The sequence below is a fragment of the Mesocricetus auratus genome, unplaced genomic scaffold, assembly GCF_017639785.1.
Source record: "Mesocricetus auratus isolate SY011 unplaced genomic scaffold, BCM_Maur_2.0 Super-Scaffold_100707, whole genome shotgun sequence".
Lineage (NCBI taxonomy): Eukaryota > Metazoa > Chordata > Mammalia > Rodentia > Cricetidae > Mesocricetus > Mesocricetus auratus.
Window position 1 is genome coordinate 5,422,448 of NW_024429269.1, and position 26,471 is coordinate 5,448,918.

The window sequence follows — 26,471 nt, forward strand, 5'->3', positions numbered from 1 at the left end:
TCCACTTTTATAATCCAAAGCAAAACATTCAAAAACAACAAAAAGACAGTCTCACACTGTCCATAACTCCAAGATGTTAAGACTTCCCTTAATTTTCATAATAATACAGCTATTCAACGGGTTCTACAACAATCAATCCACAGAGAATGGGGGAAGGGGTCAATCTGAAAAGTACTTATCACACAAACATGACCTGAGTTCGGGTTCCAGCACCCACATAAAAAGCTAAATACGCTTCCCAGTACTGAGAAGGCAGAGACAGGAGGATCCCCAGGACTCTGGCCAGCCAGCCTAGCTGAATCAGTGAACTCTAGGTTCAGTGAGATAACCTGTCTTAAAAAAATAAGGTAAGAGCTGGGCGTTGGTGGCACACACCTTTAATCCCAGCACTGGGGAGGCAGAGGCAGGTGGATCTCTGTGACTTCAAGGCCAGCCTGGTCTACAGAGCAAGTTCCAGGATAGCTAGGGCTGTTACACAGGGAAGCCCTGTATCAAAAAACAAAATAATAATAATAATAATAATAATAAATAAAATAAAAATAAGGTAAGAAGCAATTGAGGATGACATCCAATATCAATCATTTGTTTCCACACACAGTGCCCCTCATGAACATGCACACAACCACATCCACCTATACACACACAAGAGAACAGCCCAACAAACCAACTGCACAGTCAAGCCTCTTTCATATTTGAGAACAATGCTCACTGAGTCCGAAGTGCCTTGCCACTACGAGTTTATGAAGCCAAGGGCTATAAAATCCTCACAGCAAAACTGCTTAGTACAAAGACATGCAGTCCACCAGGAACTGGGATGCTGGACACCAGGGATTTACCAATGAAGATGTATTAGGTAAAGAGTTTTCCAGGATGGTTTCCCAGCCATGGTGAAGCAAGGAACAGAGGCTCAGAAAAAAAAAAAAAAGCCATCTAACAAGTTTGTAACAACGACCAGGCAGAAGTTAGTATTTTGGAAGTGAACAGAACTCTGTGTGGATCTAGGTAGGCAGAGCCTAAGAAGGAATGCATTATTCACTGGCGTTCACGGCAGAAATAGAAACAATTAGGCCATACTTTATGAGGCTGGCCCACCTTCCTTCCCATCTTTCTTGTGATCAAATGTAATCCTTCACAATCAGGAGTGATGGCAACACCAGTAATCCCAGCACTAGAGAGACATAAGAAGATACCAAGTTCAAGACTGGCCTGGGCTACACAGCAAGACTTTCTAAAAATAAGCAAATAAAAACAATTTTTAAAAAGCAAACAAGCCAAATCTTTGTTTTATAAATTATTATGGTCACAGAGCTGGGGAAGTCAAGCTGTCAAGTAGACAGACAAGCTTGAAATGGGCAAAATGAAATGATGAAGTGTATTTTCACACTGTGTCAGCTGGGAGCCTGCACACTTTTCTGGGTTATTGATTCGACAGGGTCTGTATTAATAGTACATCTGACCGCTATTTTACAACCTTGTATCACACAAAATTGGCGGCTGCTTCACAATCCTGTCAGTTGTGACATACAAAGCTGTCAGTACCAGCAAAGATAGCACTATCCCTAGTCCCCACTCAGCCCATGAGAAAGCCAGCTGTGTATCCACATAAAATTAACTTCGGCATTCATTCTGTGTGGGCATAGCTGTGGGAAGGGGGGCACATGCATATGGAGGTCAGAGGTCAACCTTGGGTATCATTGCTAAGATGTCTTCCATCTGTTGTTGTTGTTTTGCTTAAGGCTACACTGGCTAAGCAGCAAAGCCCATCCATCTCTCTCTGCTTCAGCAGCCCTATGATTACAAGAACACATTGCCATGCCCGCCTCTTTATATGGATTCAAGTGATCAACTCAACTTTGTGTGGCCAGCACTTGTGACTCAGCCATTTCCCCAGCCCTCACTTTAGCATTTTCTACTGCTTATGTATGGATTTTCTTTTGGATTAGTAGTAACATCAAAGCACGTTTCTTATTAACTAACAACTAATATAAAATAACTCTCATTCATTCATTTAAAAAGTAATATTTTAAAAGTACAGATGCTAACCAAACAAGTGAAACACTTGTATCGCAAGAACTTTGAGTCTTTAAAGAAAGAAATTAAAGAAGACACCAGAAAATGGAAAGATCTCCCATTCTCTTGGATAGGTAGGATCAATGTAGTAAAAATGACAATCCTGCCAAAAGCAATTTACAGACTCAATGCAATCCCCATCAAAATCCCAGCACAATTCTTCACAGACCTTGAAAGAACAATTCTCAACTTTATATGGAAAAACAAAAACCCCAGGATAGCCAAGACAACCCTGCTCAACAAAGCAACATCTGGAGGCATCACCATTCCTGACTTCAAGCTCTACTATAGAGCTATAGTCCTGAAAACAGCTTGGTATTGGCACAAAAATAGACAGGTAGATCAATAGAATGGAACTGAATACCCTGAGATTAATCCACAAACCTATGAACACCTGATTTTCGACAAAGAAGCTATAATTATACAATGGAAAAAGATAGCATCTTCAACAAATGGTGCTGGCGTAACTGGATGCTGGCATGTAGAAGACTGCAGATAGATCCATATCTATCGACATGCACAAAACGAGTCCAAATGGATCAAAGACCTCAACATAAATCCAGCCACACTGAACCTGTTAGAAGACAAAGTGGGAGGTACCCTTGAACGAATTTGTACAGGAGACTGCTTCCTGAACATAACACCTGTAGCACAGACACTGAGATTGACAATTAATAAACGGGACCATCTAAAACTGAGAAGCTTCTCTAAGGCAAAGGACACAGTCAGCAAGACAAAAAGGCAGCCCACAGAATGGGAAAAGATATTCACTAACCCCATATTGGACAGAGGGCTGATCTCCAAAATTTACAAAGAACTTAAGAAGCAAGTCTCCAAAACACCAAAGGATCCAAATAAAAAGTAGGGGTCTGAACTAAATGGAGAATTCTCAATAGAGGAGTCTAAAATGTGAAAGACACTTAAGAAAGTGCTCAACATCCTTGGCCATCAGGGAAATGCAAATCAAAACAACCCTGAGATATCATCTTACTCCTGTCAGAATGGCTAAAATCAAAAACGCCAATGACAGCTTATGCTGGAGAGGATGTGGAGAAAGGGGAACACTCCTCCATTGCTAGTGGGAGTGCAAACTTGTACAGCCACTTTGGAAATCAGTATGGAGATTCCTCAGGAAAATGGGAATCAGTCTACCATAAGACCCAGCAACTCCACTCTTAGGCATATACCCAAAAGATGTCCATTCATACAACAAGGATGTCTGTTCCACTATGTTCATAGCAGCATTATTTGTAATAGCTAGATCCTGGAAGCAACCTAGATGTCCCTCACCCGAAGAGTAGATAGAGAAAATATGGTACATTTACACAATGGAGTACTACTCAGCGGAAAAAAATGGAATCTTGAAATTTGCAGGCAATGGATGGCACTAGAAGAAACCATCCAGAGTGAGGTAACCCAGTCTGGTATGTACTCACTCATATGGATTTTAGACATGGGTCATGGGAATGCCAGCCTACATTCCCAGTGCCAGTGAGTCTGGGAAACAGGGAGGTTCCCAAGAGATATGCATGATACCCCATAGAAGTGGAATGAGGCAAGCTCTCCTGAGCAGATTGGGAAGATGGGGGGAGGGGAGAGGGAATGAGAAAAAAGAGAGGGGGATAAGAGGAGGGAAGAAAAAGACATGGGGGAGCAGGAAGGTTGAGTCCGGGTAAGAATAGAGGAGAGCAGGATGAGAGATACCATAATAGATGGAATCATTATAGGTTTGAGGAGAGAGCTGAAACTAGTGGGATTTCCTGAGATCTACAAAGATAACACCAACTGGCAAACTAAGCAATAGCAGAGAGACCACATTAATAGCCCCTCCCGAATGATAAGGTTGATGACTACCTTATATGCCATCCTAGAACCTTCATCCAGTGACTGATTGAAGCAGAGACAGATATCCACAGCTAAACACTGAACTGCACCCCTGGAACCCAGTGACAGAGATGGAGGAGTGATGAGCAAATGGGGTCAAGACCGTGCTGGTGAAATCCACAAAGACAGCTGACCGGGTAAGGGGGAGCTCTTGAACCCCAGACTGATGCCTGAGAGGCCAACAGGGGACTGATCCAGACTCCATGAATGCAGTCTCTGTGAGGAGGCCTCAGAAATCTCTGGGGCCTTGGGTAATAGATCAGTGTTCACCATGGCATACAAATGAACTTTGAGAGCCCATTCCACATGGAGGGATTCTCTCTCAGCCTGGACACATGGGGAGGGACTAGGTCCTGCCCTGGATGAAATGACAGCCTCTGGAGATCCCCCCAAGGAGGGTCTCACCCACCCTGGGGAATGATGTGGGGATTGGGCTGGGGAAGGTACTGGTGAAGGGACAAGGGAGGAGGGGTGGGAGAGGGAGCTGGGATTGACATGTGAAGCATGCATGTTTCTAATTTAAATAAAAACATATATTGAGAAAAAAAGTACAGAGTGCCTCCATTTTGATATTCAAAGTCAAGAGGGGAATCTATCCTCTACCCAGCTGAACAGACTTGAAACTAGGAATGAACTACAATTCATTTATTAAGGCAACGGCTCTCAACCTTCCTATTCCAGTTCCTCATGTTGTGATGACCCCAACCTTAAAATTATTTTGTTGCTACTGCATAATCATAATTTTCTACTGTTAAGAATCATAATGTAAATATCTGAAATGCAGGATATCTGGTATGTGACCCCTGTGAAAGGGTCATTCAACCCTCGAAGGGATCACCATCCACAGTTTGAGAACCATTGAGTTAAGGCATCCTGAGACACATATCAAAGATCTGGTATTGTCAAAAGGAGTGCTTCACCACTCACAGCCGGTGGCAGCATTCAGCAGCAAATGTGTTACGAGGCCCCAGAACTGCTAATCTGGCAGCACAGCAGAGTGGGACACAGGGATGAATGCAGGCCTGGAGCTTTATAATAATCTGCTTGGGGATCCCCTGATTTAAGGATTGAAAACTCAACAACCTCACAATTAAAAGCTATGGGAGGGAATGGAAAAAGACACCTTCTTATCTTCATGTCTCCTGTTATTACTACAGCATTTATACTAGAAAGCATTTCAAAGCTAACAATTACTTTGTAGACAAGGGTCCTCCTCATACGCATCATATGTGTTCTGATGAGTACGAGAAAACCCTACTTTCCCGAGCAGGGAGATCCACCTCCTATAAACACTACACTCAGAGGGTCAGCCTCATGCTTCTTAGCAGTTCTAGAAGAGATATGTTCCACCAAGCCCGCTAGGTGACCTGATGTATCAGTGCAAAATGAAAATCCAGGGTTGGCCCCTTGTAAAAATGCACAAAGAACAAGAAGGCAGTAACAGCAGAGCATGAAAACGGAAGTGAGCCTTCAAAGAACTGGGTGTCCTGGGACATTATCTCCTTAAAATATTATTTCAACTTTATTTCATATGTGTGCTTCATCTGCATTTATGTCTGTACCACTTGTATGCCTGTTGCTGGCAAAGGCCAGGAGAGGGCATCAAACACGGAACTGAAGTTATAGACGGTTGGCGCTGCCAAGTGGGTGGGAAACTGAACCCGGGTCCTCCAGAAGAGCAGCCAGTGCTTCTAACCTTCCCAAATGCTCACTGATAAACACAGTCCTGCCGCCAGGTGGTGGTGGCGCACACCTTTAACCCTAGCCCTGTGAGTTTGAGGCCTTCTACAAAGAGAGTTCCAGGACAGCTGTTACACAGAGAAATTTTGTCTCAAAAAAAAACAAAAACAAAAACAAACAAACAAACAAACAAACAAAAACCACAGTCCTGCCTTCTAGGACAGGATTCTACCCTCCATGAAAGCTCTAACACATAATATTTTCGCCTGCTATGTATTTAGTGAAATAATCAGAAATAAAAGACTGCCCCCTCTTCTAGCACTGCAGTGAGAGGTTGCCCTTAAACCCTGGGATGCGAAAAGAAGCTTCTGCACATACTGACCTCAACTCCCTGGCTCTTCCAACACAAAGGGCAAGTTGAAATCTCTTCTCATAGCCTCGGTTGCAATTCACTTGATATAAGGGGAAAAGTTCAAACCCTCCCCACACATATTTACTTATAGATAGGCCGTTTCTTTACCAAAAGGTTTTGTTCATGTACTTGGTTTTTTGTGTTTTTTTTTTTTTTTTGAGTAGGATCTCAGATAGTGCAGGCTGCTTGAGGATGGCCCTGAACTCCTTTTCTGCTTGCCTGTCTCCCATGTGCTGGGATTATTAGTAAATCCCAGTATGTACCACCGTAATGGACTCCCAAAGGGTTAGGGGTGCTCATAAGGAAAATCTTACACCTGGTAAGAGAAACAGGATGGAAACTAAGAGAATTTTGAAAAAGGGAAAGAACATGAGTTGTGTGGCCCTAAGAATCCTGGCTGTGATCAGCCTCGCGTCTGTTGTGGGTCCCAACATGTAAGGGCAACACACGCTCTCTCCAGTGCTTGAAATCGAAGCACATCCAGTCTCCCAGAAGTGTTAGGTCTAACAAAACACTACTAGAGAAAACAGAGTCAGAAGGCCGGTCAGGAAACAATGGGTACTATTCTAAGAATGAGAAAAGATCTAAAGCAAAAGGTACCAGTAGGTGTGGCAGCACATACCTGTAACCCCCACACTCAAGAGCCAGGGGCAGGCGGACTGTAGGAATTTGAGGACAGTCTGGGTTACACAGTGAATACCACGCTAGTCAGAGGTACACAGCAAAACCCTGTCTCAAACAAACAAACAAACAAACAAACAAACAAACAAAAAGGTGACACTGCTGTGTAAGACAAGGCAGGCATGACCAAACACTTATGTGTCTGCAGTGTCTGTGAAACTAACAGCTGACCCTTGAGAATCCTAGCTGCCTCCCACACTGGAGCCTTTCCCTACACAGAGTTAGTCTAGAACACGACTGCATTCCACTTGCCATGGGAAATAAAACACCAAAATGCCTGAAATGCAGATAACCGTATGGGAGAGTATATTTCTTAGCATTCTTCCCTTGGACATGGAAAACTAACTCTTCAACGTCATCAGTCACTCTGTTTGGATGAGTCTGCCTTAATGGTGGAGCTAGGTCTTTGAAAACTGTGGTGACTCCATCACTGAGTGTACAGACCCAGAGGGTGGAGGCCAGCTTTACACTTTGGCTACACAGGACACAAACCTGTGCAGCAGTGCGTGTTTAACACACATCAGAAAGGCACAAGGGAGGGGCTATGCCTGAGGTTTTGTCAGCCCCATTATGACTTTACAGGACCAACATTTAGTTGCTGTGAGAGGTTGGTGGTACAAAGGACATGTGGCACTGTCTTGATATTATGACTGGACAGACCCACGCCAGTTCACTCCCCAAGTCCCTAAAGTCAGTTGTGTCCCTGATTTGCATCGACTCTGACCAATAGCCATCCTGGAGCAAGGGAGGAAAACCAGGAATCCTAAGAGACGAAGAAGAAAGAGGCAGTCTTGAGCCTATGCAGAAAGAAAGAACACATCACCAGAGCTCATCAGTTGCCACATACTGGCCAATGTTCACCTTACAGTTGCAGAGCCTAGCTAGTGCTTGCTGGTCAAGAGAAATCGTATCAGCTGCTGATCTAAGCCAACCACATAGGAACCAGGCAAACTGGAATAAAGGTATTGGGCAAGGTACAAAGTATGGAAGGCTATCAATTCTGCCCTCAAGTTGCCAGAAAGCTTGAATTATACAGAGATCTTACAGGCTTCCTGTTTGTATTTTACAATGTTTTGTTTCACTCTCAAACATTCACTTACATTCTTTATGGCTTTAAGTTTTGCTCTTAATTTATTCAAAGCCATTATTTCACTGTGTGCATTCAGAAGCACTCTCAGGTCCTCAGTGGCTAGGAGTAGCCTTTGTGCTTGCAGAATCAAATCGGATAGGCAGTTACAGTGTGGCTGACATGCACCTTCTGGATCTAAGGTCCCGCCAGCATCCTGCCAAGCCCCTGTTCCGCCTCATCCAGGAGCCTGTTGTGAGAGACTTTATGGAAGCACCTACAGCAGCCTTACTTGTGTCCTTGGAGCTCGATGGCTGTCCCTTTTCTCCCACCGATGTCCCACATGATGACGGAGTGATCAGAACTGCCTGAGAACAGCACACGCTGGACCGGATCCCAGCAGAGTGCCGTTACCCCTCCTAAGAGAACAGACACAGCCAGGTGTTAGTCACAGAACAATATGCTTGTCACAAAGCAGGATCTCAAAGGGATCAGGACCCACACAGTCCCTGAATTAAGTAAGTGTTTGATAAATGAGTGGGGAAGTAAGTCCTAGAAAAGAAACATTGCTTACAAAATAAAACTCAGTCTTTAAACAGCCACATCATTGTAATATATCATAAAACCAACTTCTGTAAACAACAGAGGGCAGTTCACGGTGCAATTCTAAGGGAAATGCCAAATTACTTGGAAGTATTAACTGAATTTTCTTAGCTACGAACTGCTGCTCACCCTGACAATAATAAATGAGAAGAAAATGAAATTAAAATGCTCAATTAGAGCTCTTCCTTTCTTGATGCATAATAAGTGTACATATTTGTGGGGTTCAATGTGACATTTTAATTTAGGTATACATCATACAATAAGCAAACCGAAGGAGTAATTAGCATATTCAGCTCATCAAACATTCATCAGTGGGAGTATTCAAAATCCTTCCCAGCTATTTTGAGATACACAATACCATTCTGTTAGTAACAGTTACCTTCTGTGCAACAAAACATCAGAGCTTACTCTTTCTAACTGCAATTTGGTACACACTGACCAACTGGGGACCACTGCTCCATTCACTACTTCTATGAGGCTAACTTCTTAAATTCTATGTGAGATCATGTGTGCTTCTTTCTTTTCTTTCTTTCTTTCTTTCTTTCTTTCTTTCTTTCTTTCTTTCTCTCTCTCTCTCTCTTTCTTTCTTTCTGTTTCCTTCCTTGCTTCTGGTTTTTGTTTTTTTTTTGTTTGTTTTTGTTTTGTTTTGTTTTGTTTTTCAAGACAGGGTTTCTTTGTGGCTTTGGAGCCTGTCCTGGAACTCAATCTATAGACCAGGCTGGCCTCAAATTCATAGAGATCTGCTTGCTTCTGCCTCCCGAGTGCTGGGATTAAAGGCATGTTTCACCACCGTCCTGCTGTAGCACTTCTTTCTGTATCTGGCTTATTTCATTTAACATAATGTCCTCTGGCCCATCAAATGTGGTTGACAAATTCATCCATTTATATGGCACGATAATATTCCAGCATATAACATTACCTTTATCCACTCATAATGCATTAGGTTATTTGTTCCTATTCCTTAGATACATAACAAATTCTACAATAATGGCGCAGCTATCTCTGGTATACCTATTCCATTTTCTTTAAATATAATCTTAGTAGCTGGATCATGAATTTTATTTTTTGTTCATTTGTTTTGAGACAGAGTATTACCATATAGCCAGCCTGGCCTCAATCATTTGATGATCCTCCTGGCTTTGTCCCCTGAGTTTGTACTACCATGCCTAGAAGTCAGTTTAGTTAATTTTCTGAACAGCCTCCATAATACTTTCTGTAAAGCTTGAAATAGTTTACAATTCTCCCATAGTGTGCTGCACCTTTCCTCACAGATTTGTGCTCTGCTGCTGCTTACCAAAACCATTTGTCTTAGCTAAGGCTTCTGTGGTGCACTACAACACCAGTACCATGACCTACAGCGACGTGGGAAGCTGAGGGCTCTATAGTCTTCCACTCTGTCCTCAGTGCATTACCGAGGCAAGTCAGGGCAGGAATTCACGCAGGACAGGGACCTGGAAGCAGAAACTAAATTGGAAACCTCGGAGGAGTGTTGCTTACTGGCTTGTTGCTCAGGGCTTGCTCAATCAATCTGCTTTCTTATAGTAATCAAGGCCACCAGCCCAGGGCGGCACTGCCCACAATGACTCTGGTTTTTGTGAAGCTGACTTGCAACTAGCCAGCATATCGTTTCACCTGCAGAGCGAGAACACTACACTGTGGTTTTGACTTCTCTGATGATTAGTGATATTGAGCTTTTTCCATTATAACTGCTAGTTATTTGCATGTCTTTGAGAATACTGAAATGTGTTTTTATATTTGGATATTAGGTATAATTAGGGAACAACATCAGAGGTAGAAACTGTTTCTTTGGAAACTTCAGCTTATAAATCCTTTAATAATTCAATTTTATCCTAAGTGCTAGTATCCTTGTCCTACTTAGCTTTAATTGTCAACTTGACACAGTCTAGAGTTGTCTGAGAGAAATGCCTCAACTGAAGATTGCCTAGACCCAACTGGCCTCCAGCCAAGCCTGTGGAAGACTCTCTTGTTTGTTGCTGCAGGGAGCTGGCCCACGGTGGGCATCACCACCTCTAGGTGGTCCTGAGAAGTATACAACAGCTGGCTGAGCATGAGCCGAACAGCGAGCCAGCAAGTAGCATTACTCCACAGTTTCTGCTTCAGGTCTCTGCTTGGGTTCCTGCCCTGACATCCTTCAGTGATGGACTGTGGTCTGGCAGCATAAGCCAAATAAATACTTTCCTCTCATAAAGCAACAGGAAGGAAACTACAGAACAACACTCATCTATGAAGTGAGGAAGGTGTACAATTGTGAACACTACAACTACTCTATACCTACTGGCTGAGAATTGACTGAATCTATTACACAGCAGCCAGCGGTTCTCAACCAGTGGGTTGAACGACCCTTTCATAGGGATTGCCTAAGACCATTGGGAAACACAGATATTTACCTTACTGTTCATAACAACAGCCAAATTATAGTTTTGAAGTAGCAAGAAAATAATCTATGGTTGGGGTCACCACACCATGAAGAATTGCATTAAAGGGTTGCAGTGTTAAGAAGGTTGAGAACCACTGGCCTAAGCTGCAGGGGCTGTAGTGTATGGCTACCCGATATTGTGAGAGTTTCTTCTCCAGAAATCCCCTTATAGATCAAATTCTTTGAACACTGAGAATAGAAGCAAATTATCAATATAAAATGAACACACAGCCAACGAATACCAAAGAATGTCAGAGATATTCATTTTTAAATATTACCGGAAAATATTCTGAGGATATTAAGTAGCTCATATTTATTGGAACCTGACATTTTAAAAATGATCAATTTGTGTTAATAAAGTCTTATACCACAGAGGCTTTTTACGTAAGGTTCTCTCCTAACTGTTCCAGCAGACTCTCTTAAGGTCACAGGGCCCGCCTTGTTCCCACTGCTGTGGATTTCCTAACTAGCCTCTTCCTCTCCCTGCACTGCATTCACCACTGTTCACCATGGGCCCCACATCCCCTAGCAACGGGTGGTGGTTAACAGGGCCTTCGTCCTCACCGACTCCACCTTCCCCCGTCAGCAGCCAAGCACAGCACAGGGCAGAATGAGGGGCAGGTGGATGAAAATTTGAAACCTTTTTTCTCCAGTTCATGCCACGCCTTATCTAAATCCCATGTCCTTAGAGGCAACCCCATTCCGCTCCTCATTACTCACACATATCTTGTCCCAGAGTAGCTGTCACTTCAGAGACAAGAGGCCCTGGGAGGCCAGAGCTGTGGCTCGTTGGCAGGGGTCTCTTCCTGGCTGGCAGGAGCAGATATTCAGTCTGTATGGGCAGAGGAGCCACAGCTGTGCGCTGGGGAACAGGAAGGGAGGCCCTTGGCCTTGCTCCTAGCAGATGAAGTGGGCCCCAGACCCTTCTTTCCTGGGTAAGCAGTGTTGCTGATGTGAGGGCTTCACCCAGATGACCTTTCCATCGTGGAATGCTTGAAAATCTGAAGTGGCCTGCTTCACTAGAGAAGCCACTACACTCAGGGACACAAATGAAGCAAGGTGACAGATGTGACTTTTCCTCTAAGACATGTAAAAGGGGTAGCTTGGCTTTTTAAAGCACTGCACCAGATTTAAACAATGGTGGGCACTGTGAGAAAGGATGGTTTGAAAATATCCATCCACTCAAGAGATTTTATGGATGATGGACTCTGTTATAAAGTTAGGCCACTACAGAAATGTTTCCCTGAACTATTACACACTTAAAAGTGGATGAAATGGTCAGGGATGCCAACAGTGGTAGAGCACCTGCCTAGCACGCGCAAGCTCCACAGTGCAAACCAAAACCAAAACTACCACAAGAGTTGCAATGGTAAAATCTATGTTATAGCTATTCTATGAATGTAATTGTTACTGGTGGGATAATATCTTACAACATTGTATTCATACTGGGTTATTTTTTACTTATTTGGTTTTCTTCAGCTTTTAACTAAATATTATAAATTTGCAGAAATAAGTATTTCATTAAAAAAACTATTCACATTTCTTTTTTTTTTTAAGACAGGATTTCTCAGTGTAGCTTTGGAGATTGTCTTAGAACTCGCTTTTGTAGGCCAGGCTGGTCTCAAACTCACAGAGATCCGCCTGCCTCTGCCTCCCAAGTGCTGGGATTAAAGGCGTGTACCATCACCACCCTGCTCACATTTCTTTCACTAGTTTTTCACCTTTTAAAATTTATGTTTGTGAGCATGTGTGCATATTCACGTGGGTGCCTGTGGAGGCCACAAGGGGATGTCAGATCCCCTGAGGTGGAGTTACAGGTAGTTGTGGGCCTCCTTCTGTGGGTGCTGGGAGCCAAGTACTCCTAGTTGCTGAGGACACAGCTTTCTCTGGCCTCTCTTTACTACTGTTCTTTAAACAACAAGGACTTGGCTGCTCATGCTGGCTTCTAACTCTGGCTCCACATTTTTTGTTGTTACATAGATAAGAATGTCAAATGTAGAACTGCATCAGAGTCTAAATGCTTTTAGAAATTTAATACCTGTTACCAAAATGCTCAGCGAACCATTTCTTAATTAATTAATTTTGAGACATGTGCAAAAGCCTTGCAAAACTGAACTCGAGAGTTAGAAACTTGCTGGGTCTGCCTTTGCCCAAGTGTGACGAGTAACTTGCTCAGAGTCTGCCTTCACAGCCCTCAACAGTAAGTTGATCAGGCTAGCCATTAGCTAACAGAGGGCCTGAGCCAATGCTCAGACCACTGTGCTGCTTAGAAGCTTTGACTGATTACATTCCTCCTATTTATCATATGCTCATGTTAATTAAAACAGTTTTTAGACTGGGCATGGTGGCTCACACTAGTAATTCCAGCACACTTGGGAGGTTGAGGCAGAAGCATCACTATGAGTTTGAGACCAGCCTGAGCTACACAGCAAGCCTTACCATACAAAACAAAAGTCATACAAATAAAGATGTTAATAATGCTACCAACTTACTAACTTAACTCAAAATAGGTTTCCCAATTTGTTCAGCTCAATGTAGAGCTCTTTAGCAGAAGTGTATATGAAGAAATGTCTTCAGAAAACAATCATGACACTTGACATTCAGTTCCAGAAAGAAAGCCAGCAGAGGGAGCTAGGAACACAAAATAAATCTCCACTGACTAGAAACTGCAGTAGCTGGCCTGGTTCCAACATACTCCATATTTCTGTATGAGTTTCTACATCATAAGAGAGAATGAGGGGGCAAACGGCCATGGCTCCCTATGTAAAAACAATGGGACCAATGGCCATGGCCCTCTATGGAAGAGAATGATAGGGAGAAAGACTGACCTTGGCTCCATCCCTAAACATTGAAGACCTCCATGTGTGAGTCAGGTCTGGACCAAAGAGACATCTCCCTGCTCTAATGAATCTGGCCTTGGCTTTGTTTGGCCCTCATAAAAACCCATTAATACTATGAACTGTGCCTTCAGTGTAGCTGAGCAAGCTGTGCTGCAGCCAACTGATGCTCCTCTCGATGACTGCACTTACCCTCATGTGACCTAGCAACCTTCCTAAGCCATGCCATCCGCATCAAAGACATTTCACAATAAGAAAACAAGATGAGGACGCCCCAAACTATGAGCCAATAACTAAGCAACATTTTATATTACAGCAAGCACGCAGGAAATGTAAGACTCTTAGCCATATCCAGCCAACAACACAGAGGGCAGAAACAGTTTCTTACACCTGCTGCCTTGGTAATAACAACATAGAACTCAGGGGACCCCTGAGTGATTTTCCAAAGAGTCAAGAGGCCACTTCTGCCTAATCCAATCTGGTTAGTTAGCAGTAGGCACACTCTCCCTCCAGCCCTCTGCTCCCAGAGCAAACCCAGGTTTCACTTGTGTTAGAAGTACTCTACCCATTGAGCAACATCCTAGTGCCCACCGTGATGATCTTCAACTTCATTTCACCCTGAATCTATCCACTCCTCCCCGCCCCCCACTAGCACCCCATTTTAAGAGACAGTTTCTAGAGTTGGGGAGATAGAAGGCTTTACAGTTGAGAGTGCATGCTGCTTTTACAGAGAACCAGAATGCTGCAACTCCAGCTCCTGGGGATCAGATGCCTCTCTTTCTTGGCTTCAAACTCATTAATGGTTTCTCAAGGAAGCCAAAGTAAGTCTTAGGGATCTGAAGTGACTGTGGCTTTCTTCTGGCTACCTTGCCACAGCTGCCTCTGCTCCTCCTTCAGACAGAGAGGTACAGCTTGGAGAGGTGAGCAGCACTGTCAGTGCTCAGAGCACAGGCTCTTGCATCTCCGTGCCCTCGGTGTCCCAGCATTCTCCTGGACATCCTCTCACTCCTCCCTAAGAATTCAACACTCACTCATTCCCTAGGATTTCAGCTCAAGCAACAGCTTCCATGAATGCCCCCCCCCATGACTCCTTCCAAGTAAGCACCCGGATGTCCCTGGTGCTTCTTTCCCAGGCCTCTGTCACCAGGCACCATTACAATGCAGCTTGGCTCTCAATGGGCTCTGAGGAATCTGAGGACAACTCTGTGCTTTTCTTTCTGACTGAGAGTATCCACTGAGATTGACACCATGGAGCAAAAGGCCAGAAGAGACCTGGAGGCTGAGTGCGGATTCTGAGAACAGCCAGAGGCGGGCAGAAGGAAGGTGGGAGAGGCTGGTTCACAGATACGAAAGGAGAGCAGCAACTGCAGGGAGGAGCAGGCACCGTGGAAAATGCTGCCAAACCTTAAACACAACAAGGTCTTAAACAGGGCCCAGAAGACCATGGGTCACCTGAGGGAGAGCAATTCAAAAGAGAAAACAGAGGCAGAGCAGATGTTTGCCTCTAGGCTGGAGGGTAAACAGAAGGTGAAGGCCTTGGAGCAGTCAGGGAAAGGCATTCTGGGAAGAACTAGATGCTACAAATCTTCAGGCAAACAAGCCTTTTGCAAATGGAGAAGCACTAAATGATCCCACTTACCCGAAGCACTAGGAGTAGTCACATTCCACAGAAAGAGCCTAGGGTGATGGGGGAGGGGCAGAGGGTTGCAGCTTCAAAGATGAAGTGGTCTGTGATAGATGACGGTGGTGATGATAGCACAGGAACAGCAATGCTCCAAATAAAATGGTTAAATAGTAAGTTTTATGTTTGCAAGAATAGAATTAGTAGAGTAACAGGAACAGCTACAGGAGGATGTGGGATTGAGAAGGTTTGGTTTGCTTCCTGAACACAGAAGCAAGAACCTTAAGTGTAAGAATAAATGAAGAGGAGCTGCCCAAGGGGAGTCTACCTTGGTGTGTGGCTCCTGAGAATTAGCCTGGGCCCACAGAAAAGATGGCTCCCATACAGAGGTCTTCTTTAGGTATGTAGCAGAGTACAGAACAGGCAAGAAATAAAACATTTAAAAGCTGATAGCTTTTGAAGGAGGTGGTGGGAGAGGGAAGGAAAGGAGAAGCGGGGACGGTGGTTATGAGACTGGCATGTGGAGCGTACTGAACGCAGGCAGAGGGTAAAGGGGCAACTCTGCACCCAGCTGGGAAATCACACTCTTGCAATGGTATCGATGCCTAAATCTCAAGAGTGGGTGTGGATGGGGCTCCTGGTTCACACAAATAGGTAGACAGTCAGCCTGCATCCTAATACTCCACGATGACCAAGAAGGAGGGATGCCATCTACTGAAGACATGAGCACACTGGCAAGCGTGTGACAAAGGAAGGACATACTGGAGCCTAGACGCACAGGTCAGATCCCTGGAGCTGGAGCTCCAGGCAGCTGTGAGACACCCAATGTGGGGGCTGGGAACTGAACTTGGGTCCTCTGCAAGTGCAGCAAGCACTCTAAACTGTTGAGCCATCTCTCTGGCCCCCTTATTGCTCTACCCCTGCAAATCCCTTATGACTAAATGGACACTATTTAATTAAACATCCTTTCCCATCTACTTTTGTTTTTCTGTGACACCCAGATGAAGTATTATCTCTACACCAAAGCATGAGTTACTTATTTACAAAAACAACCACACCAAAGTCCATTAGCAACCACAAAACCAGGCAGTGGCACATCTCCCCAAAATGAACATTTTTCTGAAGCCAATGCCATTCCAAAAAAAAATGCCAATATTCATTACTGCCATTGAGTCAAGTCTTTCCAGGGCTACAAATGATTGTTTTTACCTTGCGTAGACGATCCTGAGCACACTAGTGATAGATATAAGGGGGACCTTGGGTTATAAACTAAAGGGCCCAATAGGAAAGATGAATCCATCCCCTTTTGTGGGCTCTCACTCCCCTTTCACGTCTGGCATGTGGGAATCTTTCTTGCACACTGTCTTCTCACTTCAAGTATGGAAAGGACAAGTGTCCTGCCAGTCTCCTGGGTTTTGAACTGTTGCCACATGGTCTCTAGCACTGTGATAACACACGCCAGCATGGGCTTTCTCCACAGCAACGCAAAAGCCAGCCTGCTCTTAACATTCTCAAGAGAGAATGGTTTCTCTTCTGTTTGACTCATGGAGAAAACTTTTTGGTGTTCTCTCTTACTGAAGCATTTTACAATCAGCTAAGTGTACCTTGCATCATCTGTAGTTTTGCCTAAGTTCAGGTTGTTCTCTGACACCTTCAAACACAACACAACACAACACCTAAGCACCAGAAGAAGCTGTGGGGACAGGAGCCTCTGCTCAGATCTTACCTGTATGCCCTCTGAAGGTTGTGAGCAGTGTGCAGTTTTCTTGTTCCAGTTTGAGGATGGTGACTTGGCCTGAGTGATCACCAATAAACACATGACGGGTTTCGACATCAAATCTATCATGTAATCATTAAGGACTGTAAAGTGGGGATTTATGAGACTAAAAAAACAAAACAGTCTATATTAGTTTAACAAGGAATGCCATGCTAGTAGAATTTGAAGATAGGTCCTGGAAGACATGAAAAGGGACTTAAGAAAATGTAGGATGTACATTATTGCTAGACAGTCAGATGCAATATGACTAAGCTGTCACTTACATTAATTTATACATTTAATATAACCACAATAAAAATATCAACATGTTTTCTGGAACATGATATGTTCTTTCCAAAATCCATAAAGAAAAATAAGCAAGGAGATACAGCAATACTTTGAAAATAAAAATAGCAAGCAAATCTATCAGATATTAAAATATGGTTAAACAGTTTTGGGGTTTCTTTGTTTTTTTGTTTGCTTTTTGAGAGCTACAACATGCTTTAGTGAAAACACCGTTTCAGCACCTTAAGTTTCAAGGCTCTGTGTTGTAGCCTGCAGCTGCAGTGACATCATTGCTGTCTCCTGCTCCTCAGGCATTAGGTGCTGCTGACTGCCAACTCTTCAGTTCTGGGCATGTGATGGGAGCTCTGCTGAAGTCCTTGTGGCCAAGTCACTGCTTGGCCATCTTCAGCTCTGCATCCCTGAAAGCAGTCTGGTGAGTGGGGTTTACACCACTTCTGAGTCAAGCATACATATTGTATCTTACCCCCTGTCACTCTGTGAGGTTTATGTGAGTGAGGTGAGCCCTGGACATACTTGTTGTGATCTGCAGATGAAGGTGAAATACTTCATCTGGATTTTTTGTTGTTCTGATTTTTTAATTTTATCATGTAATATATTTTCATCAGCCTTTCCCCTTATTGCTGTGGTAAGTTTGTGAGGAATGTACAGATGAGATGCTGTGACTTGATCACAGTATGTAGTCTGCCTGGGAGGGCTGCTGAACTACTGAGTGCAAAATCTCTACTTTTTAATATGGTGTCTGCTCTCGTTAGAGGCGGTGCCTGTTAAACAAATATCTAGCCTACAAAATTTCCTTAAAGTGTGAGTATTGACAGAGAGACAAATGGCCTAGAATAGGGGGTCTAGAACCAGATACTTAAGACACACAGAAACCCAGTATTCATCCATTTTGCTCTGTTTTCAATTGGGAGGATTTTTGTTTTCTAGTTTTATGTATTTTTCATTAGTGTGTGCGTGTGCACACCTGAGGAGGCCAGAAGTCATCACATTACTTGGAGCTGCGGTTACTAGCATCTGTGAGCCCTCTCCTCAACAGCTGCTGTTGAGATCTGAACTCAATTCACATGGATGAACGACAAGCACTCTTAAGCAATGAACCATTGCTCCAGAATTGCAGACTTCAGAAAGAAAGCAGCCATTGGCATACGTGATGCCATTTGCCTGGTTCCAGCACAGTAGGCCACTCTTACTGGTTAATGATGGGCGTTCTTCCCAGCCCAAGTCCCTGAGACACTTATCTAGCACGGTAGACTTGCAGAGATACACAGTCTGGCCTGGACAGCATAGTAAACTGAAATGACGAGCTAGGACAAAGCCTTTCTGCCCTGAGTTGCTTCTGTCGCCTTTTATCACAGCAACAAAAAAGGAAACTAATACGGCAAGGGAGCTCCAACACAAGAACACAGTGCCTTTGGTGATGCAGAATATTAAAGGTGTTTTAGGGCAGTGAACCTGCTCTGTAAGACAACACAATGGTGGACACATTCGTTCAGATCCACGCACCACACAATGTGCAACAGTGAAAGTGAGCCCTGAGGAAAGTTAGGGATTCTGGGAGATAGTGACATACTACATACATTAGTTATTTGTCTCATCTCATTTGTAACACAATATCTGACAAAAGCAATTTAGGAAGGGTCAAGTGTGACGCGCAGTTCCAGAGGACATAGTCCACCAGGACAGGAAAAGGACAGTGACAGGAGCATGAGGTAGCTGATCACACTGCATGCCGTTAGTAAGCAGCCAGCAATGACGAGCACAGTTAACTTTCTCCTTTTCAATCAGTGCATGTGTCTGTGTGTGTGAAATGGAACCACTTGCATTTAGGGTGTGTCTTTTCACGGTAATTAACTTACTCCAGAATCCTTCACAGGTATGTTGTTGTGTAACTATTCTGAAATCTCTGAGGAAACCTTTCACAGTGAGGGAAATTCCTTCCGGCAGAGATGCTGTAAAGAAGATGAAATATTCCATCCCTCAGGGATGTTTAAAGCCTTAGGAAGTGAAGGTTCTGGAAGAATCTGGAAGACCAGATTCACTCAGTCCCTCCCTCCCCAAGCATGCAGAAGCTGTAAAGACTGCTGAGAGACATTTCCAGACCAACTGTATGGCAACACAACAAAGGACACAATTGAGTAGTAAAAGATGTCCAGACCATCTGGAAGAAGAAAGCCATCTAAGAGAAGCTGCGAGCAGTGAGCCACCTGGATGAGGCTCATTCTGAGCTGCCTGAGACAGACTCCAACCTGGTGAGCTGCCTGCAGGTTGTGTAGTGTGCAGGCTTCCAACTTTCATGAGGTGTCACCTGGCTGGAATGGATTTTTAGCATGCAGCTGCCATTGAGTGATTTCTGCTGCTGTAAATAATCCCTAGCACAATAAAACTCACTGGTTCACCAAGTTGAACTCTGGTGGTATCCGTACTTTCGTCTGTCTTTCGCTCCCTACCTGGGGTGAGGAGACAACTGTTCATATCTCCCCAGGAACAGTGTCACACAACACATGACTACAGATTTGTTTCCATGGTGACACAAACTGCACATGCTAACAAATAATAGGCTTATTAATTTTAACAAATGGAAATCTCAATATTTAATTTTTTCCCGTGAATCTAAAACTGCGATAAAATATCCAAGAAAAATAGAAACTCTGAAATGATATGGAGGAGAGTATGGAATGTAGCTCAGTGGTAGTGCTTGTCTATCATTTGTGAAACCCTGTGTTTGGTCACCAGCAATACATACATACATACATACATACATACATACATACAGACAGGCAGACAGATAGACACACACACACACACATACAATCCAGTATATGACTCTTACTAGCCGAAGATGAGAGTTTTAATATTTAAAAATGTAATTTATTAAAATGTTAAATATATTCTTTTAAAAACCTAAACAACAACAAAAACAAACAAAAAATGCTAAGAGTTCCTAACAGTACCAAAAAAAAAAAAAAAAAGGAAAACTCTATTCTGTAGGACACTAACTCTCTACCTAAATTACCAGTTAAGGAGAAGGAGTTAGTCAGGTGTGGTAGTATAGGCCTATACACCCAAATACTCAGGAGGCTGAGGCAGGAGGATTGAGTTTTGGACCACACCAAACTATATGGTGAGTTCCAAAATAGCCTGAGCTGTGTATCAAGGCTTGTTTTCAACCAAACATCAAAGCACAAATGAAAATTAAAATGACAAGAATGAAGAGTACCTTTTTTCTACAAAAAAAATGTCATATAAGGGTAGATAAGTAGCACTAGCTGGTAAGGAAAATTCAGCTCTCAAATACTCCCAACCAGCACTTGTGAGGAAGAAATGATGAGACTAGAAAATGGCCACTTTGCTCCTCCATGAAGGAAATGACTCAGCTAAAGCTTGGCACTGGACAGAACCGGTAACAGAAACGCTGGCAGAGTCACTGACTGTTCTTGAGACAAAAGGAGCAATGATCCCACTCACTAAAGACACTGCACAGTCCCCAGAGTCATGAATTGTGCTCTGATTGAGGGAAGATGACGACCCAGTTCTCAGGGCTCCAGATGGGTAGCAGGGTGAAGTACACAGAACCATTACCATGAGGAAGTACAAAAGGCTGAACATTCACAGACTCAAGGGCACAGGAAACTGAACATGTACAAGTGATGTCAGTGGAAGTGGAGGGGTCAGTTTAGAACGAGGGCAAGTCAGAAGCTTCCAGAGACGGTGACAAGTGTTCCAGAGGCGGAATCAGATTACAGGACAATATCTAGATGAGGCATAGTGTGTCTACACCCAATTTCACACAAATCCATTACAAAAGTGACTTGCAAAGTAAGCATCATAAGCTGAGAAGAGAGGATTAGAACTATGAAACATTGTTAATTTCTAGAGGTAACTATATTTTTGTGATTATGGATATATATTTAGTTTTAGAGGTTCATAATGAAGAATGTTTAAGCTGAGTGGTGGTCGCACACGCCTTTAATCCCAGCACATGGGAGGCAGAGGCAGGTGGATCTCAGTAAGTTCGAGGCCAGCCTGGTCTACAGAGTGAGTTCTAAGACAGGCTCCAAAGCCACAGAGAAACCCTGTCTCAAAAAACAACAACAAAAACATGTTTAGATAAAATGACATTAGCATCTAGAATTTGCTTTGGAACATTGTGGCAAAAAGGGACAGACATACCGACAGTGGATGTGAGTTAGGATAAGTGTCACTAAAATATTTTTTCTAGGGGTGGTGGCACTTGGCAGGCAAAGGCAGGCAGATATCTGAGTTTGAGGACAGCCAGAGAACAAGCTCCAGGACAGCCAGGGCTATAGAGAGAGATCCTGTCTCAAAAAACAAAAAACAAACAATATAAAAAACAAAAGCCCAAACCAAACCATGGTCTCAACAGGGACTTAGAAAAGAGTTGAAATAAAAAGACAGAGTACATTCAGATGCTGGAGTGCTCAACATTGACATTAAGTGCACCATTAAGATAATCTTAACAACTTTTCAGAACTCTCGACCTGACTGGGAATGCACCTAAGAGATGACACTTGGAGGAAGACATCTCACTCTACACACGGTGACATCTTAGAAATGCCTCCGACATTCTTGAAGAAAAAACTAAAACATGAAGTGTATTGAATTATTTTGTGGAAGCATTAAAAAATAGTTAAAACATGGTCAAATAATAAGATACTGATAGGGGAAGGTGGGTAAGAATCCCCTTAACTAACGACTAGCAAGTACAACATGAGGAGAAATAGCCCCACTTTGTCTGCCCAGCTTTGGGACCTTCGGGAAAAAGCACACTCTGGACTGGGCAGATGTGTAGAGAAAATCTTAGTACCCAAGTCTTAGTATCCTACTCTGCCAGGACAATGACAAATAAACCCCTTGGCCTTTCTGGGCTTCTAAGCCTTTGTTCCTACATATGAACTAAACACATAGCATGACACAGTGAGTGGAGGAGCACTGAGTTCTGAGGGACGGCTGAGCTTGTGTCTTCCTCCTTTTCCTCTCCTTCCTCATTACTACTATTACCTAATAATAACTAAGGTCCATATATATAGCAAAATAATCAAAGACTTTGATATTTCTTGGGAACTGATAGCTTAACAGGTGAACCGATCACTCTCTTTGTCTCCTTGGTTTCTTGGCTTCAGTTTCAGTTATTGTCACTGTTATTCTCTCCTGAGAGGCCTGGAATAAGAGGACATGTGAATGTGGTCTGATAGAGTCTGTCACTTGCTAACTTTGAAAAATGACAGGTGGAGACAGGACAGTATTGTGCCATTCATCTGTGGAGGCCTCTCCTGTATGGCAGCTGTCCTCTGCAAAGGCGGAGGTAATGACAATGTTGCTTCCTCAGATCTTCTTTCCTCCAGTTTGCTAAAAACAAAAAATAATAAACAAAACAAAGAGTGGACAGTGGCAGGAGCAAGGGGAGGAAACAGGTGGATGTGGGATCATAACAGTGTAGTAATTTGCCTAACTATTTGCCTATTCACCAGGTAGTTCCAGGAAGAGGCTAGGGGTGGAGGCCCTGGCTTTGGAAAAAACACCACATGGTTCTTGGCTTAGATCACCTCCTCTGGTAAAAGGATAGGATTATCATGTCATCAGTGTTCATTACTACCAAGATACTCAAGGGTAAGCATTGGCATTGTAGCTTGAAAAGAGGAACGGTTAATGGTGAATTTGGTGGGGCATGCATCTTCTGGAAGGGGCTGTCTGAACGGACACACACACACACACACACACACACACACACACACACAATCTCTCATATTCACACATGGGCTTCTAATAACCAGTAACATGATTCTGTGCTTGGAAAACAGTCACAAAATGAAGGTAATATGGTTAAGGCAAGTTTAACTGTAATTTTTGTTTTTCATTTTCAGATAGTTTGAAAAGTTATCTTCTCGGGGACATATGTGTATCTTTGTGCACGCTGCCTGGTTTGGCTAAACAAGACACAAGATAAATGGAAGATGCACCATAATACTGGTCAGTGACACTGATGCCAGCGTCAGTGTAAGTCACAGGATGCTATTAGCACTGGTATCGAAGAGCAGGGGGGAACAAAGCAGAAGTCCATGGCAGAAAACCTCAAGAATGGTGGTCCCCTTCTTACTCACTGGCAGTGTGACAACTTCTAGGCTTCAGCTGGCTCATCTGAAGCTGCTGCCCTGTCAAGGACAAGCTCCCTCTCCTTGTTATCTTTGTCTCTGGTCTTGGAAACTCTCCACCTTTCCAATCATCCACTATGGTCTTTTTCATCCCTTCATCTTGCCCTTCCAGTGAGAAACAACACCATCATTAGCCTCTGTGCACTCATAAACATACCCACAAGGAGATAGCTCTTGGCCTACTGTCATACTATTGACAACTGACTAGACACTTTGTAAATTCAGAGATAAAACCCAAAAGCATGCCCCACTGCTCCTGGTTCTATGGATGGTGTTGATTTCCACGTCCTGCCTCACATGTCCAAAACTGGAAGATTCCACTTTTTCATACTAGAGAACTTTCCTCTTTGCCGTGGGAGAAACATGTCACCCACCAATTGATTCCAGGCTTGTCAGAGCCCAGGCAGCAAGAAGTGAGCCATCTCTGGTATTAGTAGGTGCTCACCCCGAGAACATGGACTGACAACTTGGGAGACAAGAATATCACACTATGGATTTGGAGAAGGTTTCACACCTAGAACAAAGTTTGCAGGGTACCATGCAGAGACAGCTAGCTCACTGGTCCTTGGCATGACAGTCTGACAAGAAATAATTAAAATGGAATTTAATTTAAAATTTAATTATTTTTGGTGTGTCCCAGTGTGCTGGTGGACTTAAGAGGACAACTTCCAGTAGCCACTTGTTTCTTTCAGTATGAGTCCTAGGGACTGAGCTCAGATTCTAAACTTGTGCAGCAAGCACTTCTACCTGCTCAGCCATCCCACTGCCCCGCCCCTGCCACCCCTGCCACTATTTCTAAGTGAACCCGAATCTTGTGGCCCACTCTCTAAGCACCAAGGGTGTTCATGATGGTAGGAGGGATTTCCTCTAAGAGAAATGACTTGTCTATTAAAACCAAATGTATTTTGCTGATGGTATGTCCAAGGACCACAGTCCTGACAGCTGAGGATCACATGTCGGACTGTTCCTGTGTAGGCGTCACAACTATGTCATCACAGAAGGCAGGCCTGTTACTTTAATGATGTTGCCTTACTCCATTCCATTTACATGGGAACCCCCAATACCTTGTACCCTAAGAGTCTCTGAGTTATCTTTTTCACACAGGGAAGAATAGTAAATAAAAAAGGAAACAATGCCCATGTCCCAAATGTCCATGCATCAAGGAGAAAGAGATTAGTCCAGCAAAGGATACTGCAGGCCCGAGGCCACAGCACTGGTACGGTAACATCCCAGGCGCTGTCCACTCTCAGAGCAGTGCCAGGCGAACTGCTTGTCCTGCCCTGTGCTCAGAACCCATTCCAGTTCCAGAACAAACAGGACCATCGTCACTCTGCTCTGATGTGCTGGAAAAAAAAAAATCAAGCGATGAGAAAATGACTGACAAAGAAAATGGAAAAAACACAGCCCACCATTACATCCTTCTCCCCAACCCAGAAAAGGCTGAAGGACAAAGCCACCAGGAATAGGACAAAACAACAGCTCTCTTTGGACAACTTGTTGTTTTACTTTTTTTAAAGATCTCTTCACACCCTTGCTTGTATCCATCCAAGAATTACTGGCTTGGATGCTCCCCACCCCAAAACCTGGCCAAGCACACAAGACACATTAGGAATGACATCTGAAACACAGTCACTGTGGTCAGTTTATGTGCACTTCCCACAAAGGAAAGGAATATTGTTTTTTTTTTGCTATTGTTGAAATCTGATTTTAAAATTCGTAACAAAATTTCTGAGAGTTTCCTGTCAAACCCCAAATGCTTGGAGATTATAAAAAGAGAATGGTGAACATTTGAAGGAGAATGTCCCCAATAATCTCATATATTTGAATGCTTGGTCCTAAGTTGGTGGAACTATTCGGGTAGGAGTCAGAGGTGTGGCCTTGTTGGAGGAGGTGTGTCCCTGGGGATGGGCTTTGAGGTTTCCAAAGACTTATGCTGTTCCCAGTGTGTAATTTTTCTGCTTCTTGTTGTGGATCAAGACATGCTCTCTCAAGCTGTTCTTGCTTCCATGCCTCTGCTTTGCCATCAGGGGCTTTCCCTCCGGAACTACAAGCCCAAATAAGTTGTTTCTTTTATAAGTTGACTTTGGTCATAGTGCTTTATCATAGTAATGGAAAAAAGTAATTATGACAAGAATGAAATATCTGTTACGCAGAAGTAGCTACATGTGAGAGAAAGGGAAAGAATTCCTATGGTTACTCATACAAGAGCAACCCTATTAGAATTTTGGCATCACACAACTATAGAGTGAGAAGAGACTGCCCATCCCTTCTAGACATCTCTCCGTTGCTCACCTGGGTACACTGAGGTGCAGTGACACTGGATGGTGTGTCTGAGTTGTCATGGTTCTCAGTTACTCAATAAACTCGGGCAGGAAGAGTTTCATTTTCTTACTATGTGATGCCAGGCAATGAACACAGGTAATGGAATGAACAAAGACACGCTCTGCAGTCTGGCTAGTGGTCTGGTGGGGCAGGAGTATACTCAAGTACCGTGAGGTGTAGATTTTCCACCTTGATTACCAAGTCATGTTACACAGTGAGGGTGACTGTCTGCAGCCCCACTGCAGTAAAACCATCTGCCAACTTCAGGTGTTTAACACATTCTCTTAGTCACTGTGGAGAGAATCAATCTCTCTCTGTCTCTCTCTTTGTCTCTGTCTCTCTCTCTCTCTCTACACACACACACACACACACACACACACACACACACACACACACACACACACACACACAGAGCAATCCAAACTTGGTTTCTATGGTAAAGTCAGTTCTCTTAGTGACTGGCTGTCACTGGGAAAACAAAAACAAAACAAAATCTCAAAAACTCAAAACACAGTCTAAGGAGAAGGAACTCTTACTCAGAAGAAAGCTTTTGGAAGGTAGATACTTATCACTGAACTTCAGAAACTTGTAGGAAAACACAGGCTTGATGTCTGGCTTGGTGGGTA

General features: G+C 43.5%; 1 protein-coding gene across 1 annotated transcript in view; it reads right to left on the reverse strand.

Moving 5' to 3' along the window:
• Wdfy2 (WD repeat and FYVE domain containing 2) overlaps positions 1-26,471 on the reverse strand; it is a 145,019-nt gene that overhangs the window by 15,850 nt on the left and 102,698 nt on the right. Inside the window, exons 5-7 of the mRNA XM_005075280.4 lie at positions 24,716-24,866; positions 17,018-17,130; positions 8,086-8,212 (exon numbers count right to left, since the gene is read on the reverse strand). Coding sequence (XP_005075337.1) covers positions 8,086-8,212; positions 17,018-17,130; positions 24,716-24,866 — 391 coding nt within the window. The remainder of the gene's footprint in view (positions 1-8,085; positions 8,213-17,017; positions 17,131-24,715; positions 24,867-26,471) is intronic.